Source organism: Sturnira hondurensis, unplaced genomic scaffold (assembly GCF_014824575.4).
Source record: "Sturnira hondurensis isolate 20B ecotype Veracruz unplaced genomic scaffold, ASM1482457v3 Scaffold0024385, whole genome shotgun sequence".
NCBI classification, from domain to species: domain Eukaryota; kingdom Metazoa; phylum Chordata; class Mammalia; order Chiroptera; family Phyllostomidae; genus Sturnira; species Sturnira hondurensis.
In genome coordinates, this window is record NW_028097016.1 from 722,859 (window position 1) to 742,678 (window position 19,820).

The 19,820-nt window shown below is 54.6% G+C and overlaps 1 protein-coding gene and 1 long non-coding RNA gene across 2 annotated transcripts in view; one reads left to right on the plus strand and one right to left on the minus strand.

Annotated features, from left to right (window-relative positions):
* DGAT2 (diacylglycerol O-acyltransferase 2) overlaps positions 1–19,820 on the plus strand; it is a 32,187-nt gene continuing 12,367 nt past the window's right edge. Inside the window, exons 1-2 of the mRNA XM_037038395.1 lie at positions 1–261; positions 13,935–14,063. Coding sequence (XP_036894290.1) covers positions 222–261; positions 13,935–14,063 — 169 coding nt within the window. The 5' untranslated portion in view covers positions 1–221. The remainder of the gene's footprint in view (positions 262–13,934; positions 14,064–19,820) is intronic.
* LOC118981596 (uncharacterized) lies at positions 6,669–19,174 on the minus strand. The gene is made up of 3 exons (XR_005065374.1): positions 19,096–19,174; positions 6,984–6,989; positions 6,669–6,682 (listed from the first exon to the last, which is right to left on the minus strand). It is a non-coding gene; the product is annotated as an uncharacterized LOC118981596 (long non-coding RNA).

A 19,820-nucleotide genomic window follows, 5' to 3' on the forward strand; every position in this document is an offset into this window, starting at 1 on the left:
GAATCGCGAGCTCACTGGCCAAGGCTGGAGCTTCGGGTTCGGCTCCTCCTCCCACCGCCGAGGGCCGCGAGCTCCCAGCTCCGCTGCTGTAGCAGCGCCAGCGTCAGCGCCGTTCGGCTCCCGTCCTCGGCGCGAAGCCCTGGCCCCGGTGGCCGGGGCATGGGCCAGGGGCGCAGAGTAAGGCGGCTTCCTGCACGGCCCTTACCTCCACCGGCTTCAGCATGAAGACCCTCATAGCCGCGTACTCCGGGGTCCTGCGAGGTGAGCACCCCGCCCGAGCGGCCCATAGTGAGGGCCGTGATGGAAGGTCTGTGCTGTCACGGCGATGGGGTGAGAGTATGGGAGATATAAATTGTCACCACCAAGGGGTCTGCGTGGGTTTTCGGGTTTTCTCGTCCTACGTTTATGAAGCTGCAAGAAGGTTTTCAGGAAAAGCTGTGAGGGAGGGCTCTAACGGCCAGCTGGATTGTGTTCTTATAATGAGTGTACGCTGCTGGAGGACTGGCCACTGTGTAGGTTAAGGTCTTACCTCCTTTCCTTTTGGGAAAGCTTGTCGTTCCCGTCCCCGCCCCTTCCACGCAGATCACCTGGGTCTGGGATGAGGGAAGAATAATGGTTACCTGGCCTGATCCAGGCAGTTTGGTATGGTAGTCACGTCTGGGTTCATTCTCCACTCTAGCACGCATCGATATTTGCATCCGCTGTTACGTCACTTTCCTTGCCCCAGCTTGTTTTTCCCAACAGTGAAATAGGGATATTTGACAACTCTCCAGCCCCCAGCATTATTGGTGGCCCCTAGCAGTTCCCCCCTCCCCTCTCCCCTCTCTCCTGAGGGAGCAAAGGGGAGAGACTGGATGGGGCAGAGTCACAAGGCTTCTGCACTCCCCTGAAACAGCCACCAGACAGAGATGTGCCTGATGAACCCGGTGTCCCCAAACTGTCCTCTGTCCAACACCCATCCTCCAGCCCAGGCTCTGGAGCTCCCTCAGAAGCAACTGTGAGCCTGGCACACGTAGAAAGTGGGCAGAGGACCCTGGGTGCCCTCCAGCGTAGCCCTTGCCTCTGGAGCTGAGGCCCTCGGTGAATGGGATAGAGCTGAGATCAAACTTCAGAGCTTTCCCCCAGAGCTTTCCCCTGGAGGAAGATCAGCCTTTCCACCTCCCACCCCCACCCCCACCCCCACCCATGCAGTTAGAGGAACTGAGGTTGGGGAAGTACATGCCTTGCCTAAGGTATCCTTAACAAAGGCCTTAAGGAGCGGATTAAACACAAGTCCAGGAGACTCTGGGAAGTCAACATAGCTGTTCTGGTCTGAGTGTCTTGCTTGAACCCTCCCTCCCTGCCTTCCTCCCTCCCCCCAAGTCTTTATGCTGCTTGCTGAACCTGTCCTACTTAGGATTTTTCTTTAGCAACCAGCAATCGCCTATCCCACCTACCTTCATTATAAAAATAAAGCGTGATGATTATTGGAATTTTGAGAAGCATAGAAAAACAGGACAAAATTGAAAATTGCTGGTATCAACTATCCAAAGATAGCTTCCTGTTGCCATTTTAGTACGTTCTTTATAATTTTATTTGTACACATTATATAGGTAAAGTTGAGGGCATGCTATAGAGTTCTGAAGCCTATTTTCTCCCTCTTGATGCTACATCGTGAGTATTTCCTTCCGTTACTCAAAATCACACACAATATTCTGGTGGCTGTATCACTGTGGAGCAGTATCAGTTTAATTGTGTCCTGGGCATTGCTCCCTGTGTGATTGTCACTATGAGGGCTTGCCCTCTTGTTCTGGGTGCTGCTTGCTCTTGGAGAGGCACCGCGCTGCTGTCACCATCTGGAGGGGCAAGCAGCTTAAGCTGCCCGGTGCACCTGGCCCAGCAGCCTCTGACAGCCTCTTCTCTCACTTAAGAGTGCTGGTCTGTTCACTGTGCCCTTTAGGGGCCCATAAGAAGGGATGGAAGGGACTTACCCATATTCAGGCTTTAAAAAATGCTTTTGACTCCAGGGAATGGGCCAGGGATGCTCTCTGTGCTGGTCCTTCCTGATGACCCCCTTCCCTCATCTCGCTCCCCGCAGGCTGGGAACCGCGTCTTCCAGGGGCCAGGGACCTTGACTCTCATGCGTTTGACCTAGAGTTTGTTATTTAGGAAGACTTCTAGGGCATGATTTTGACCAAGTGACTTAATATCATATCAGGAGCATTTTCCCCGTGTTGTTATCAGATCTTGAAAACAAACACTGGTTTTTGTTTTGTTCTTTTAATTGGCTGCAAAGAATTTTATCATGGGCTGTAGCAAGAGCTGGTATGAAGTACAAACCAATCAATTTAGCTCTCTGGGATCTGCTTTGATGAAAGACTGGGTGGAGTAGGGGAGGGTGCGGAAGCAGATTCTGTGTTATCTGGACATCTCCATTAGACCTGCTTTCTACCTCCTTGGCCCTTGACAACACTCTCCAGTGTCCCGGTTTGCCTCTGTAGATGAGGTGCCACCCTTGTGAGGTGGTGAACACCCTGTTAGTGGCGGTGTTCAAGGAGAGACCATGGATTCTGAGAAGGGAAGTCCTGCAATGGGTGAGAGATTGAATAGATACCTTAGTGCCTGATTCCTTGACCACAAGAAAAGGCCAGCTATGGGAGCATGGGTGGGTGGGTGTCTGTCAGGAGGGAGGTGGGAGTCTGTGTTGATATTTTTTAATCTCTGAAGGACTGTCCTGTGTTGGGGTAGAGGCTGCAGAGTTAGGCACATTTGCATCCCTGCCTTCATCCCTGGGCAGGAGGCTCTTCTGGTCAGAGCCCTCTGATGCCTGCCTCTGTCCCCGGGCTTCAACCCATGACCCAGCATGAGATGGTGGCAGCCCCAGTGATGTTCCGAGATGATCTGTTGTGTATGGTTTCAAACAGCAAGGCCTGGCGCAGGGGTGGGTTTATGGGCTCATATGGTTTTGCTGTATTGGAGGAATTCTTTCTAATAGCTGTTGAGGACTGCAGCAGGCTCAGCGTGGGTGGGGGTGAAGCTCCCCATCACTGGGGGGGGGGTGAAACTAAGAGGCTAGATTGTTGGGGGTAACTCTGGAACCGAGGGGTGGCAGTTAACTAACTCAGTCCTGAATTGTAGGATAAGAACGTCATTCTGATGTTCTCTTCCCTAATTTGCTGTAGCTTTCGCCCTCCCCTGTCCAACTTCCCCACTGCACAGAGGCTACTTTTCGGTTATCTGTGATGCCAATGGCTCATCTGGGCTGGGAAAGAAGGGCCAAGAGTAATATTTACTAGCAGGCTGGGTGAGTCAGTAGCCAGTGTGGAAATCCTGCCCCACCCCCCTCCTCCTGCCTCCAAATACAGTAGCAATACTTGAGTCATAAAAGCATAACTATCTGTTAACAGTGGATCTGGCCTACACCTTCAGTTACAGATGGGACACTGAGTGCCCCAGAGAGAAGGCTCTGGTCTGGAGTTATCAGAGCCAGGGTTAGAACCCAAGCCCATCTCCTGTCTGTGACTTGCTCCCTTAAACCAAGAGGGAAGTGTGGTGAGGCAGCAAAGGGCTGAGCACAGGGCTCTGCCATTGTAGGTGCTCAGCTGCTCCCAGTTTTAGTGATGTGGGTGGCAGGCCACCCTCCCAGGCTTTTTGATTTTTGAGGAAGCCCTCATGCCTCAGCTTGCCCCCATGGACGGCGCCCCCGCGAGCCCTCAGAGCGTGGACGCCAGGCGGACTGCCAGTTGCCCCTCATCCCACTTTAAACCTCCCAGACTCCTCCCTGTGGCCATGAAGCCCCATGCGAGCAGCTCCACTGCTTCCTGGCCTCATCTCCTCCCACGCTGCACTGGGGAATGGCCGGCGGTCTTCCCGTCCCTGCAGCATCCCACCAGTGCAGCCCTGCCTTGCTCGGGGGCTGTGTGTGCTGCCCTTCTGCCCACATCTTTGCACGGCTGGCTTCCTACTGTTCAGTCCCCCTCATAGGCCTTTTCAGACCATGCATCTAGAAAGCCGCCCCCCGAGTTGCCTCCAACATCTTGTTTTATTTTTTTTTATAATCCTTATCATTACATAAATTATTATGTGGACTTACCTGTTTAGGTCATTGTCTCTCCATAAGAATGTCAGCCCCTTGGAAACAGGGACCTTCTCTGTCCTTCTCAGTGTTGTACCCTCGGGCCTGCAGTACAGTGCCTGGAATATAGTAGGTGACCAGCAAATATTTGTTGAGTGAATGAATCATTAGTGGGTCCTCATCCCTCCTGAGAGCTGCCCTGTCCCTCTTGGCAGGAAGCTCTGTGTGATTCCTCATTCTTCCCCGGCCTCCTCTGGGTCTGCCTGCGCTGGGGCTGTGGCTGCTCCCTGCCCTGGAGACACCCACAGTCTCAGCCCAAGCCGGCTCTAGGGCTGAGTGCAAAGTGGGCAGAGCATGGCTCGCCAGGGCCCCCCTCATTGCTTCCAGGGCTTAGAAGCCAGAGAGCTAGAATTCCAGCCCCCGCTTCCCTTTGGGACCTGATGGGCAGCTCACTTCCCTTCTGGGGGTCTCACTCCCTTTGTAATATAGGCTCAGAAATCTCAAACCCTCAAGAAAGCGAGCGTGAATGGAAAGTGCTTTGTAAACCAACCTGTGGCACTCAAGGTAGTCCCTGTCGTCTATCCCGTGTGACTCTGCACAGCAGGCCCCGAGCACTGTGGAGAGTGGCGGGCTCTGCTCTGGGCCACCCAGGAGGCCTCAGCACGGTGGGGCCCCTTCAGCCTGTTGATGGAGCACCTCCTGTGAGTTAGATCCTGGGCTGCACACAGGTTGGTCGGCCCTGGGCCCTGCCTTTGAGGAAGTGGGACTAAGGGGTGTACATAATATGGCCATACGCAGTGACCCACACAGTGTCAGAGAATGAAGCAAGGGGAACTGTGGAAGCCTGGAGGTGAGGGTGGGACAGTTAATCATCTTGGGCTCAGGGAAGGCTTTCTGGAAGAGGTGACATTCAGCCTGAATACTGAAAGATGAATAGGCATTAGCAAGGCAGGAAGAAACTTTCAGGCACAGGGAATGGCATAAATGGAGGCATGAGATTGGGTGGAAGGGGCAGTCTGACTGCAGGGCCTCCCGGTCCCCAGTCTGGCTTGGAGTCCTGGTATGTATGCTAAGGGGCAGAGACAGGCTGCCGTATCTGGGCCTGGTGGCTCATCTACACCTGCCTGGGGAGAAAAGGAACCTGGTGCACTTGGTTTCTTGGCCTCTGCCACTTCTGGGGGCTCCTGCTATGGAGCTGCTGCTAGTAGATTTGAGGGGCTGGGGCTAGGAGTCAGGCCTGGGGTCTGTTCAGCCCCTACTCAGCCCTGAACTGCTGCAAAGCCTCAGCAAGCCGGGACCCCTTCCTGATTCCTATTCTCCTCATCTGTGAAATGGGCAAAAGCGTCCTGAGAGTAACTGCCTAGGTTATACTGCAGACCCAAGGAAGATGAACCCACGAACCATTTGGGCAAATCAGCAGAAGTAGAAAATATGAATTCCTTTCACATTTTATACTCTCAAATTAGAGTATATTTAATAGCCCTGTGCGAAGGGCCAGAAGCCTCACTCTGCTTCTGCTTCCTGTGGGAACTTGGGCAGATCCTGCCCTATTAGAACCTGGACTTCCTCACCTGTGCAGTGAGTGAGGGGGGCTGGCTGGGACGGGCTTCCTCAGGCTCATTTCTTATCTACTGCAGAAATGAGTCCAGTCCTCTGCTTGACTGCTGCGGGGCCGTGGGGGGCCGATCTCTTCCTGTTCTTGTTCTCAATGTGTTCTTGCGAAAAAGGGCTCAGGTCCTGCTGGGGGCCCAGGAAGTGCCCCAGAAGAACTTAGCTCCCCACACTTGCTCATACGTTGTGATGGGGACCTATTTTGAGAACTCCTTGGTGACGTAGGTACAGGCGGATGGTGTTGCCATGGCAACCCCTCCCACTTCAGTAGCTATTTTTTAATGTGTCAGAAGGTGGGGGTGGGGAAAGCGGGCCATTGGGGTCCTCAGCAATAATCTGGACTGTCCTGGTTACCTTTCCGACGTGTTGGGTACATGGAACCCTAAGAGCCCCACTTCCTTGATCTCTCCTCCCAGGACTTCCCCTCCTTCAGGGAAAGCAAGCGCTTGAAAATTCAGGTCTACGGAGTAGCCCGAGGAGGGGCTTATAGTCTCTTTAGAGGGATCTCTTACTGATAAAAATTCCTTAGTACATTCTAGCAGAGCACAGAAGGTTCCAGTTGTCAGGACTTCAGATTTCACTAGGTCTCACCCAATCTCCAAATTCAGTGCCAGTGGGGAAACTGAGAACTAGAGAAGCTTGGAGGAGGCCCAGGGTCCCCGAGCATCTGTGGTTAAGTCTTCAAACTTATGCCCCCTCCTTTCCAGGCCTTTGCAGGGCTCTGGTGCCTGACCGTGCACCTGCCTCCTGTCAGCCTGGCACACTCGTACTCATCCTTTACATCTCGCCTGACCTGTTAGCTCCTCCAAGAAGGCTCCCAGAGAATATCCCCCAGCTGGGTTGGGGGCCTCCTCTAGATTCCTTGGCTCCGACCTGGCCCTTTGTGCCTAATTGTTCACAGCCCTGTCTCCTGAGGTTCTCATAGCTAGGGGAGGTAGCCCTGAGGCAGAACTCGGCCTCCCGCAGGGCCCCCGAAGCAGAGGCAGGGTCTGGCAGCACGCTGCTACAGCCCCTGGCCTGGACTGGGTACCAGGGAAGCACTGTTAAGTGCGTGTTAATATTTGGACTTGGTTCTTCTCCCCCTCCCTCTAGAGCCTTCTGCCTTTACCCTGCCTTTCACACACCCCCTCCAGCTGGAGAGTACCTTTCCCTCCTGACTTCCCAGAAAGTTCCATTTGACCCTTTGTCACGGCCCAGGCTGGTCAGCTGCGGATGGGGCATACCTCTGTTCTGTTCCAGGCCCTGTCTGTTCGTCTCCATCCCCTTGAGCATCCAGTCATTCAGTCAACATTGATTGAGCTCCTGCTGTGTACCTGACCCTGTGCTGGGCAGATAAAGAAGACATAGTCCCTGCAAACAAATGCACACTTGTTCCACAATGAGAAAAGGCTGAGTAGAGGGGGAGCTGAGGTGGGGGCATGTGGGGTGGGCAGAGGAAGGCTTCCCCCAAGAAGCGTCAGCCCCAAGTGGCGTGGAAGGCCTCCAAGGGGCCAGCCCTCAGTGCCAGGCTGGTGCTGAACCAGTGGCCAGACTGGACTTGTAGGTGCAGAAGTCTACCTGTGGGGAATGTGGGCAGGGCCATGAATGAAGGAAGACTTCCGGGAGAGAAGGAATGTCTGGCTGAGCATGTGGTAAGACACAGAATGGGGACAGGCTTGTGGGCAGGTCTTGCGGAAGCCCAGCCCTGGATTCGGGCTCCAAAATAACAGGCATAACCCTCCAGAGCCATGACCAAGCCTCTCATCATCGCCCGAGTAGAGTCCCACTGACAGCCACCTGAGGGCCTGGGAGAAAGCTTGCCTCTCACCTTGAAGATGTGGCATCTCTCTGGCACTTGGCCTAGCTTCTTTGGCCTCCCTGGGGCTAGAAGAGCCAGTCAGGGTGTCAGTATGTCCATCCTCTGCCTCCGAACAATACTTGCACCCAGTTCTTTAGAGTAGCTTGAGGTGACTTCCCCACAGTCTACTTAGCAGCTGGTGGCCCAGGGCAGGTGGGCCCCACGGGCACATCCCTCTGGGGATGTGAGCAGGTTGACGTCCCCACTCACAGAGGCCGTTCACATGTCTGTGACCTCACTGGCATCTTTCTGGGTCTGTGGCAGATGTGCCAGACATTGTTTGGGCCTTTTCCATGAGTCGTTAGGATCCTTCACAACAATCCTGGGTCATAACTAAGGACGACACTGAGTCTCAGATGGGGTAGGGACTTGTAGGGTCTCACAGCAGGAAAGAGGTCGGAGCCAGGGTGCGAATCCCAAGTTTGCTGATGCCTGCACTTTGAGGCAGGACAAAGGTTGCTGTACCCATTAGACAAGAGGGGACACTGAGGCTCACGTGATAATTGTCTGGCATCCACACAGGTCTTTCCTTTTTATGACGCTCTTGCCTATGCATTATCATTTAATCCTCACAGCAGCCTGCTGAGGTAGGTATTAGCCCCAATGTACAGATGAGGAAACTGAGACTTGCACAGGAAGTGACTCACTGAGGCTACGCTTCTTTCGAGTTAGGGGCCAGATCCTCCTGATGCCTAACTTCTGGTCCTTTGCGTCGTCCCAGGTTGGTGCACGGTCCCCCAAAATGTCAGCATTGATGGTGGTGGAGGAAGCAGTGTGGGCTGTCCACAGACACGACCCTTGTGCTCCTGCCTCCCCCCGAGGCTGGCCGTGCTCAGCCCTCCTCTCCACCCATCACAGAGTCCTCTTGCCCCTCTCTCTAGCCCACTACCCCAGAATGATTTTTCTTCAAAGCTCTCATCGCTGCCTGACACTACATCAGAGCTTTCTCTCTCCCCAGCAGAATGTACAGCTTTAACCTGGCTCTAACCTCTAACTGGGGAGATTTCCTACGCTGTGTTTGCTGCTGTTTCCCCAGGGGCCAGGACAGCACTTCCCACCTCCTAACGGTTCCCCCCTTCAGTCCTACGTCTGGCCCCATCTGCCTCCTCTGGAAGCCATTCCTGACGACTGTAGCCCTTTCTGACTCCTCTGTTCTCCGCTTCACTGGGATTAACCGTGAAACCACCGTTCCTGGGTCCTAGAACGTTCTCTTCGGGCCTGCCTCTTTACAGCTCCCTCTGAGTCTCTCCAACAGTCGCTTCTAACCACGGTGCCCACTTTCCTCTTCTTTGCCTCCCAGACATTGTCTTCGGGGCCCTGCCAAGGCCTTGGAGCCACCCCTGTCGCCGTGCTCACTGTTCCCTCTTCTCATAACCACTCTGTGGCTGCTCACCATCAATGCCCTCCCTGCCCTGGTCAGTGATAGAAGCAATGACGGCAGCTACCACCTGACGGCCCAACAGATGCCAGCTGTACCTTACATGCATTTTCTTCATTTAGTCTGCCCAGCGGTGCTGCGAGTTGGGATCATTGTCCTCATTTAGCAGATGAGAAAACTGAAGCTGAGAGAGGCTCAGCATCATGCCCAAGGTCACAGAGCCAGGCACGGGCCGAGCTGACCCAGGACCCTTTTTCAGATTATGGGAACTAGAGGTCAGACCCTGCCCCTCGGGCATGTTTGAGAGGAAACCCTGTTTTCATCAGCCCTGGGTGGCCTCCCTAGTCACTCCGCCATCAGATGTTGGGCAAGGAGGTGTTTGGACACACCTGTACTGATCCCTGAGCCGAGCCCCGGCCGAGGGTGTGCAGCCCCACTGCGGCCAGCAGTCCTGGCTCAGCCCTTGCAGCAGGAGCTCAGTTTGTCGGGACATGTGGGTGGGGTGAGGTTCACATTCATCGCACAGCCAGTCTATAGGAGAGTGTCCCCACCAGACTGGGGTGTGGAGTGGGGCACAGCAGGCAGCCCTCCCTCAGCTGGGGGTGTGTCCCTGGAGTCTGGGTGTGGACTGGCTTGGTTTGGGGACCAGCCCTCAACAGCGTGGCATCATGGAAATGAGGGACTCAGAGCCCAAACACCTGCCTTGAGTCCTGGTACCCCTACATCCTGACCTCAAGCAAACGGCCTAACCTCTTTTGGCTTCACCTTGCCCCAGTTTCCTTCTCTGTGAAATGGGTTTGCCTATTCCTGCCTTGTCTACCTTCCTGGGGAATGCTGTGGACCATGAAGCCCCATGTAGACTTGAGGGGAGGGGATTCCGTTCTGGGTGCAAGAGAGCTGCTCAGGCCTCTGGCCTCTCCACCCCCTCTGCCCTCCCAAATCTAGGAGCCAACAATAAGCAGGACCTGGGAGCAGCTATTGGAATTGGCTACTGGGAAATTTTCTCTATAGCACTAGCCAGCTCACTCTTTGGCCTGCCTTGTCTCCCTCCATGAAAATAGACACTCTGTAGGTAGGGGTTCTGTTCTTCTCACGGGTGGGGAAACTCATGCTCAGGGATGGTGAGAGCAGCCCCCCCTCCCCGCCTCCTCCACCCCAGCTCCAGTGTCCTCAGTGATGGGGTGGGGGCCTTCCTGGTAGGCAGCGTAGTCTAACGTGGACATGCAGGCCTTTATCTGCCCCTGGGGCCTATGGGTTTGTTCACTCATGTAGTGAACCTCTATGAGCTCCTCTGTCACAGGCCCTGTACAGGGCTCTGGCCACATAGATGAATCAGGTCCGAACCCTGGTGCCCGGGAGACGCTGGCAGAGGAGGAAGGCCAGGTGAACAGACACTGGCTGTGGTGGGACTGGTGCTAAGAGGGTGTGCAGAGAGGGAGGTGTACCGAGGGAGGCCGGGGGCGGGTGGCAAGGAGCAGATGGGAGCTGGAACTTAGCTGGATGCCGAGGCTCCCTGCTGGCCCCACCTGGGACTGGGTGTGAAGGTGGCAGTGGTGTCATCTGACTGTAGCATTGGCATTCAACTAGCTTCTGCTGGACCCTTCCCACCCACAGCCAGGGCAGAGGGGCACTGACTGCTGAGCCGTGAGGGCTGGCAGAGGCCTGGGGGTACCTAGTGGAACCCTCACCTCCCACCTGCTGGGCAACTGTACCAGGGCTGTCACAAGGTGGCAAGCCTCTTGGCGGTGTCCTCAGGAGGGGCACACCAGAGTGCAAGCAGTCAGGAAGATTGTAGAGTCCATCCTCCCTACCCACATCATATGGATGGGGAAACCGAAGCCCAGAGAGGTGAGGCAACTTGGCCAACATAACAGCTCTATGTGCATGCAGCTGGGCCTGGAACCCCGGGCCCTGCTGCCACTGAGCCTGCTCCTGGACTGCCCCTGAGGGAAGACAGGTCACCTGCCCCCCACCCCACCCCACCGTCTCCTCCCAGCCTTCCCCTGCTTTATTGTGGGGAGAAGACAGAAGGAACAGGGGGACCCACAGCATAGCAACAGGATGCAGCCCTGAAAGTCGGGGCTGAATCGAGCCCAACCCTGCCACTCTCTGACCTAGTGACCTTGGTCATGTCACTTCCCCAAGCCATTTTTATCACCATCAAAATGGGACAGGCCAGCTCCTGGGGCCCAGCTCTGTGGTCAGCCAGGCTGGAATCTTGCGGCCAGGAGCCAGCTGAGTGGGCCCAAGCCGGAGGAGCACAGCGGTTGCCCCTTCCTGGGCTCCCACAGGGGTACTTGCCATTCCTCAGGGGACTTTGCATTTCCCACTTTGTGGCAGAGCTGGCTGTGGGCTGTAGTGGGACCAGGCTGGGTAAGAACAGTCTAGGTAGTGTGAGAGAAGCCTGGCTCTGGCCAGTGTGCTGTGGGGTTTGTGGGGGTCCCTTACGCCCTCTTCTTCCTGCCTGGGTGAGGGTTGGACAAAGGGGCCTGCAGTTCCTGCACTTGGCCCTTAGCTCGTTGTGAGAAACCTTTACTGAGCTTAGCAGACCCAGGTCTTTGCAGTCGTTTCCGTGGGGGATATGATACCAGTGTGGAATCACTAGGTGCCCAGCCCCACCCCGAGCAGGAGCACTCAGCACAGTGGTGATGAATGCAGCCAGCTGATTGGCCCCGACACAAAGGCGGGGGCTTGACCCCAGCCCTTTGCTTAAGCACTCCTCAGGCTGTTGGCCTTGAGGTCCTGTTTGCAGTAGGAAGTGGGCAAATAAGTGTCTAATGTCCTTCCCTCCGATGCCTTCTTTCCCCTGAACTGTGAAGGTGGAGGCCCCCAGTTCCTTTCCCCAGCCCTGCCCTCACCCCAGACTTACTTGGCCTGAGACTTTGGACTTAGAAACTTGTTAAAATGCAGGTTTTGATTTAGCAGTTCCAAACTGGGGCCCCAGATCCTGCATTTTTAAGCAGCTCAAGTGACCACACTTTGAGTAGGAAGGTGCTAGAGTCCATTCTGCCTTCCTTCCAGCCAGAGCACCCAGCCTGCCCCAGACCCAGATCCAGAGCAGGGCCTCGCCCACCCTGTAGCCCGCTCTTAGCTACCCGGGCCACTGCTCCAGACCTTGAATCAGGAGTTTAGGACTGCTGAGGCCTCACTTCCCTCCCTCATGTGCCTCCCCAGTCCACTGCCCGCTTCTGGACAGGTTTTACCAGGTCCTGAGCACAGCCCACTGTTGGGCCACTGTGTCCCATGGGCGCTTGGCACCTGCTGTGGGGGAATAGGAGGTGCCCTGGGCAGCGGGCAGGAATCCTGGATTCCAACCCTGGCCCTGCTGCCTGAACAACCTGGTGCAAGTCAGTGCCCTTCTCCTCAGTCTCCCTGATGGTCCAGCTGGGCGATTCTAGGTCACTCCCGAGGGCCCTCAGTCCCCAGAGTGGGTGTCGGGAAAGTGTGGAGGTGGGAAGGACCTGTGACGTAGGGTTTTTATAGAGAAAGAGTGGAAGAGCAGTTTGGGGCGAAGCCTCTGGAATGCCTCTGTGGCCCAGCCTCTTCAGGTGCTTTTGTGAGTCACATACTGCTATCTCAGAGGGGCTGCTGAGCACCCAGTATGTGCCATGCCCTGGGGACATGTCAGGGAGCCCTGCTGGTCTTGCCTGGGGTCATAGTAGCGGTCGGATCCAAGATTCGGACTGGTGTCCAAGCCCTGCTGTCCCAGGCCCCCTCCTGCTGACCCATTGGACCAGGCAGAGGGGACCGCACTCGTCTGTCTGCCTTGACTTGTCTGTGTTCCTCCTAAAGGTCAGAGTGGTTGTTGACTTCTAGCTGATAACAGTTCTGTCCCTTTCTAAACTCTGCTGTGGCCTTGTTGCTCTGCAGATTTTGAAGAAATGCAAAGGCTTGACTGTGAGCCCCTAAATCCTTCTACCCGCCGACCCCCAGCAGCAGGTCAGGGTGAAAGGTCATGGGGCCCTCAAGGGCCAGATTGTGACTTGTGCGCAGGGCCTTGCAGAGTTGGGATGTGAAGGAATGTTTAACTAGAACACAGAAGGCACTTGGTGAAGATGTGTTGAGTGAGGGGCGTGCAGTTGGGGTTCAGTGGACGTGGGGTTTGAAGTGGCCCCCACCTTTAGCCCAGCTTCTGGAAGGAGTTGGGTGTGGATTAGGACCCCTCTGCTGTGCTCACTTCCAGTGCTGCCTATCTTGCTGTCACCAGGCTTTCTGGTCCCACTGTCCCTCAGTCACTGAAGTCCAGGGTGTCATCCTCAGGGCACCGCCACAGAGCTAATTAAGTGAACACATCTTGTCCTAACTTCCAGGCTCGGCACTTGCTCAGTAGTCAGTGCAACTGCAGCCCTCGGTGTCCCCGGCTGCCTGAAGCTCCATGGCCAGCAGGTCCTTTGCGGAAGCAAAGCTCTGGCCTGGTTTCTCTCCGAGCCCCAGACTGAGGGCACTGAGAGGGAGCTGAAAGTGTAAATAAATCCCTCTGGACGTGCTAGTGGCTGTGGGCTTGGTGGTGTTGGGGTTGCAGGCAAGGGTGCTCAGTGCCTTCAAAAGGGTGTCAGTCCTGGGGGTAAAGGGTGGGGTAGGGACCCAGGGCACTCAAAGTACAGTTGGAGAAAAAAACATTGCGAATTGGATGTTGAAACTCTGTCCTTGGCCTCACAGACATAGATACCAAAGGTTAAATATTTGTACTAGGTCCAGATAGAGGACAGGGACATGTGTTTGGTAGGGGTGGTGGGAAGGAAGAGAGCTGGCAGCTATGGAGAGCCTCCCCCTAGCCTCTTTGGCTACCTCACTTGGTCTCCAAAATGATTCTGTGAGGGGACACCATTCCCACTGGGTAGGTATAAAAACTGGGGCACAGGGAGGCAGACACATAACAGCCCAGAAATTGTTAACTATTGGGTGGCAGGGCTAGGATTTGAACCTGTGTCTGTCTGGTTTTGTGGTCCATGCTCCTCACATCTGGGAAGCTACCTGTGGGAGGTGGGCTGGTGGTGGGAACTCTGAGGCTGGAGGGAAGGGGACAGCAGGCTGACGTCTCCCCTCTACCGCAGGCACTGGCTCCAGCATCCTCTCCGCCCTCCAGGACCTCTTCTCCATCACCTGGCTCAACAGGTCCAAAGTGGAAAAGCAGCTGCAGGTCATCTCGGTGCTACAATGGGTCCTGTCCTTCCTCGTGCTGGGTAAGCTGGGGCCTCAAGGGCAAGGGCACGCAGGGGCCGCCTCCCCAACAGAGATTAGAACAGGAGCTCAGGGTCGGGCTAAGAGCATCTTCCCTCTTACTGCCTTTTGGGTCGCAGTCCAGTGCTCTACCCCTAGGCATGCATGAGGGCTCAGTGAGTTTCATAAATATGGGAGGTGGTGGTACAGTTCCCACTTTACAGGTGAGAAATCCAAGTCTCAGAGAAGGTAAGTAATTTGTCCAATGTCACACAGATGTGAACTCAGGTCTGCAGGACCCCAAAGCCTCCGTTTTTCCCACGTGCCACCTTGCCTACCAACCAACATTTCCTGGCAGGTGTTGCTTTGGCAGGGTGCTCTACTGTCTCGGGACAGCAGTGGGGACACATCAGCTGCTGTTTCCTTCCCTCCAGCCTCAGAGTCCCCACTGCTGCCCACCTCTCACAGGCACCTTTCCAGATGTGAGAGGAGCATGGGCCACAGAATGGCTGGGTCTGAGTCCTAACAAGCTCTGTGCCCTTATACAGGTGTCTGAAAGTTAGTGTCCTCATTTGGAAGGTGAGGAAAATGCCGCCTAATTCACATGGCTTTTGTGGAGATTCGAGATAAGGAATGAGAGCAGGTAGCACAGGGTACAGTCACCTACCTCCTGCTGAACACACTCCCTGGCTGCCTCCCACAGCCCATCTACCGCCGCCCCCTCCTCTCTGAGCACCTCCCACACTTGTGCTTCTGCAGGTCCAGGTTGGGGCCCTCGCTCCCCGGGTTGCCGTCCCGACCAGGGTCAGGACACCGAGGACTGTGTGGGAGGAGAGGGCCCAGGCCCGGGCTTGCACTCCCAGCAGCCTCGTCTCTTCTCCGGGCCCCTGTGTTTCCAGCATGACAAGGGGCTTTCCCAGCACGTAGGTAGACAGACCTGCTGCAGAGAAGCATAGAGTACATTCCAGGGCCCGTGGGCGAGTTCCTCGGGGGGCCCACCCTTCAGGACTGTCCAGTCTGATGACACTGTCAGGAGTTACCCTGTCAGTGCTGAGCAGCCATCCTTCCAAGAGGCACGGGGGCCTCTGAGACTGCGTTTTCGGGGCAGCCGTGTGCAGGGCAGAGGGAGGGGGCTGGGGGGGCCTTATCGAGCTCCCCCACCCAGTGTACCAGACACTTGCTAAGTTTTTCCGTGACTTCCTTCTTCTCAGGTGAGGAAATAAAAACTCACAGAGGTCCCGTGGGGCTGTGCAGTGAGACTCTAAAACAGCCGGTCTTCACCTTTAGGCCCAAGAGCAGACTTTAGGGTGTCCATGAACCCCATAACCTTAAGTGCAAAATTATATGTGAGAGTATATGCACCCTTTTCTGGGGTCAAAGGCAATTGCTGTCCTCATATTCTTTTTTTTTATTTAAAACATTTTAATTTATTGATTTTAGAGAGAGATTGAGAGAAAGAAACGTCAATTTGTTGTTCCATTTACCGATGCATTCATTAGCTGCTTTTTGTATGCGCCCTGACTGGGGATCACACCCACAACTGTGGCCTGTTGAGACAGCACCAGTGCACGGCCAGGCCTGTCCTCAGATTCTTACAGAGACATATGGCCCCAAAGAGGTAAAAAAACACTGACCTGAGGAATACGGCAAATCAAACTGGCTCCCTTGGGGCTCAAACCCCCATCTTGACATGCATTCGGCTATTTATTTAGACCCTTAGAGTGGAGAGCATAGCGTAGCCCCTTCGTTTTCAGATAGAAACTAGGGGACCAGGAATACGGGTAGAGCCTTGCCCAGAATCACATGAGAAGGAAGTGGTGGGACCAAGAAAAGACCCCATAGAGTGCAGTCACCCAGGCCCCTGCCTCATCTCATGCAGCAGCTCCCGTAGTCCCCATTTGCACAGAGAAGCTGCCACTTTCCCGTCTTAGTGGGTCAGAGCTTGGCTGATGGGGCACTGAGCAGCTGATGGAACCATAGCCCATGCGGCACCAACAGGCACTGGCTCCGAGCAGTAGGTTAACAATCCATCAAACCCAACCACAGCCCAGAAACCGGCCCAGCATCTTCCCAACGCCCTCGTGTAGGTGGGAGCCAAGCCTGGTTGGATGGGCGGGTCTGCTGAGCTGCTGCTAATTATTGCCCTGTGCAGCCCAGTCTCTCCCTCCTGCTGCCACCCACATCTGCTGGCAGATGCTCTCCTGGTGCTGTAGAGGCTGGTGTGGCCCTCCCCGGCAGCCTCCCTCTGGAGCAGCGAGACTCTTCCCCGTTTTTTCTGCCATAGACTTCCTCTGGCATCCTGATAAAAGGCCGTAAACTTTGCCCAATGCTTTCAAGGGTGTAATACAAAGTACATTGAGTTTCGAAGGTGGCCACTGATACTGAAAACTGATGATATTTAAATATAAATATGCACACTTTAAGAAATCAAATTAGCCCTGGCCAGGTTGCTCAGTTGGTCAGAGTGTCATCCCATACACCAAAAGGTTGCAGGTTTGATCTCTGGTCAGGGCACACACCTAGGTTGTGGGTTTGATCCCCAGTCGGGGTGAATACAGGGGGCAACCAATCGATGTTTCTCTCTCACATTGATTTTCTTTCTCTCTCCCTGTCTCTCTCCTTCTCCCTCGTCCTTCCTCTCTCTAAAGTCATTGAACAGCCCTGGCTGGTCTAGCTCAGTGGATTGAGCACGGGCTGTGAACCAAAGGGTTGCAGTTCGATTCCCAGTCAGCGCACATGCCTGAGTTGTGGGCCAGGTTCCCACTGGGGACCATGTGAGAGGCAACCACACACTGATGTTTTTCTCCCTCTCTTTCTCCTTCCCTTCCCCTCTCTCTAAAAAGAAATAAATAAATAAAAGAAAAAATATTTTTAAAAACCCAACGAACATATTGAGAATTAAAAAAAGAAGAAATCAAATTACACATATAGTAACCCACGTGCTTTTTTGAAAACGATTTTATTTATTTATTTATTTTTAGAGAGAGAGGCAAGGAGGGAGAAAGAGAGGGAGAGAAACATCTGTCGATATGTGAGAGAAATATCCATTGGTTGCCTCTCACAGTGCCACAGCCAGGTACCCAGCCCACAACCCAGGCATGTGCCCTGACCGAGAACTGAACCAGCAACCCTTGGGCTGCTGGCGCTCAATCTACCGAGCCACACCAGCCAGGGCTGCGCCTTATTATCACAGTAAATACAAAGCTTCAGCAGCAGGAGTAATCATTACTCTAATTCTTAAGTAGTGATGAGAATAAGTGAGTTACAAGGTATCTGCAACTGCTACAAATGTGATATAAAAATACCTTTGTTGTCTTTCTTTCAATAGACATATTTTACTTTTTTATTGATTGATTGATTGATATTTATTGATTGATTTGAGAGAGAGAGGCATCGATTTCTTGTTCCACTTCTTTACACATTCATTGGTTGATTCTTGTATGTGCCCTGACCGGGGATCAAACCCACAACGTTGGTATATCAGGACAATGCTTTAACCAACTGAGCTATCTGGCCTGGGCCAACACCTTTGTTTCCCATTGGTGTCACTGTTAACAACACTGCCGATACTACTGTGGTCTGTTATTACATTAGTAAATGAAGGAAATACTACATTTCCATCAGAGATAGGTAAAAATTAAGATGTCATTTTTTTTTCTATCCAAGCCCATGGATCTTTGGATCAGACACTTAACTGTGTGTAAGTCTTCTTCACACATCATCTCATGTGATCTTCCTAACCCTCTGTAAGGAGGTTGAGGGTCAGGGATGGGCCGTAGCTCGTGAGTGGAAGGGCCAGGGCTTCATGGAAGAGCATATCCATGCTCTTCCTGGGGCCCTCTGCTGCCTCTCTGCCCTGCTCATGGGCCTCAGGGTTCTGAGCCTCTGCACATGAAGCCAGCAGGGCCTTTGGGTGGTGGTTATACCTCATGGACCCCACAGTGCTGGTTCCTGTGCAGCCCCGTGACCTATGAGGGCGGAGCAGGGCGTGGAAACCAGGATTGTCTCTGAGAAAGGAAGGTTGATTGTGGGTTTAGTTCATTTGTGCTCAGCAGACCTTTCCTGTGTTGGTTGCTGGGGCTGGTGAGGCTAATCCAAACCCCGTTGCAGCTCCCAAGGAGCTCAGGGTCTGCTGGAAGGAGTCCGATGGGGGAGGCAGGTGATGAGTGCAGTGAGAGAGGCTATGGACACACAGGGATTAAGGGGAGTGGGACCCCCAACCACCCGGAGGAGAAAGCCCTGGACTAGAGTGCAGTCTCTAGACTCTCCATCTGTTCTCTGTTCCTCCTCTCTGTCCAGACTTAGCACCAGACTAGGATAGTAGGTGGGGAGTCCCACGTGCGCAGAGAGCCCAGACTTCTAGGGTGGGCCCGGGGCTCAGCCCCGCCAGTCCAGCTGCCCCTCGGGAGAATTAGGGGTGTGGTGGCAACTAGGTTTTGAGGCTGCTCAGCCCCTCACCTGAACCTCACGGTCCTGCCCAGGCCCACCTGGCTTCTTCAGGAGCTTGAATTACCTGCCAGCTCTTTCTCAGGCCTGAGAAAGAGGACCAGTGGCAAACTGATCGATAATGTGAGGGACTCTGGTCCCTCACATTAAGCATTCACCAAATGGCCTCAAGTACGTCACAGTTTGCCTTTGACAGGGTTTCATAGGCTGCTAACGCTTCCCTGGAGGCTTGCTTTCCCTGTCTGTGACGTCACAGCCCCGAGCTGGTCCTGCCAAACTGGACGCCTGGCCACCTGATGCTCACGGCCCCTCCCCAGACAGTTGTACCATGTTAGCTACCTTGGGAAAAGGCTAGCTCAGGGGTGCAGAACGGATTGTGGACGACAGGGGACTTCCACATGGAGTCCCTGTCTGGCCCTTCCCTCTCCCTTGGAAAGCCAGACGAGGGTCAGCAGAGTGGGGAGAAGAGAGTATGAAGTCCAGAGCCAGGTAGCTCTAAAGCGCCCCTGACCTGCACAGGGTCCAGCTGAGGGTGGGCGTACCGAAAGGGTTGGCTTCCCTCCCTGGGCAGTGGACAGAGTGCTGAACGGAGGGCCGCATCTACGGAACATGAGTGCCAGGGGCAGAGAAGATGTGGCCCCCAAGTAGAGAACTCAGAGGGGAGACGTCCACACTGGAGGGTAGCATCACACTGGAGAACAGAGCTTCTGAAGGCTGGGAGAAACTGGAAAGGTAGAAGCCTGTGGAGGGCATCTAGGGGCAAGCTATGAGGCCAGCCAGGCCTGGCATAGACCATCCTGCCTCTCTGGGCCAGGTTATTCAACCTTATGGCTAGCAGGCCCAGAACAGAGTGGCCCTGTGGCAGTTCGCCCCAGGGAGGCTTCTAAGTATCCTGCTGAGGTTTTATTTTATTTTTTTTTTGGTGGGGTGGGGTGGGGGGCAGGGGGCGGTGCCTGGTGGACTCTGGGCCTTGGCCTGGGGCCCTGGCTGTTGTTATGTTGGAAGCGGCCAGCCCTCCTCCCGGGTCAGGGATCCTCCCCTCTCAGGTCCCTCCAGTGACAGTCTGCGGCTTCTAGTTTTTGGTGAACTACTAACTGCCTGGTGCAGATTATGGTTTGAATTCTGGCTCTGCCACTATCTTGCAGGGTGACCTTGGGCAAGTTACCCCCTCCTAGAGCCGCAGCTTTCTCATCTCTAAACTGTTATCAAAGTAACCCCACCTCACACTTGAGACAGTGGCTCAGCCCAGGTCCTGGGACGTGGAGGCACTTGGTAGGTCCCTGCCTGCTCCGCAGTGCCAGTGCTGGGCTCTGAGGGGGAGAGGGTGGGCAAGG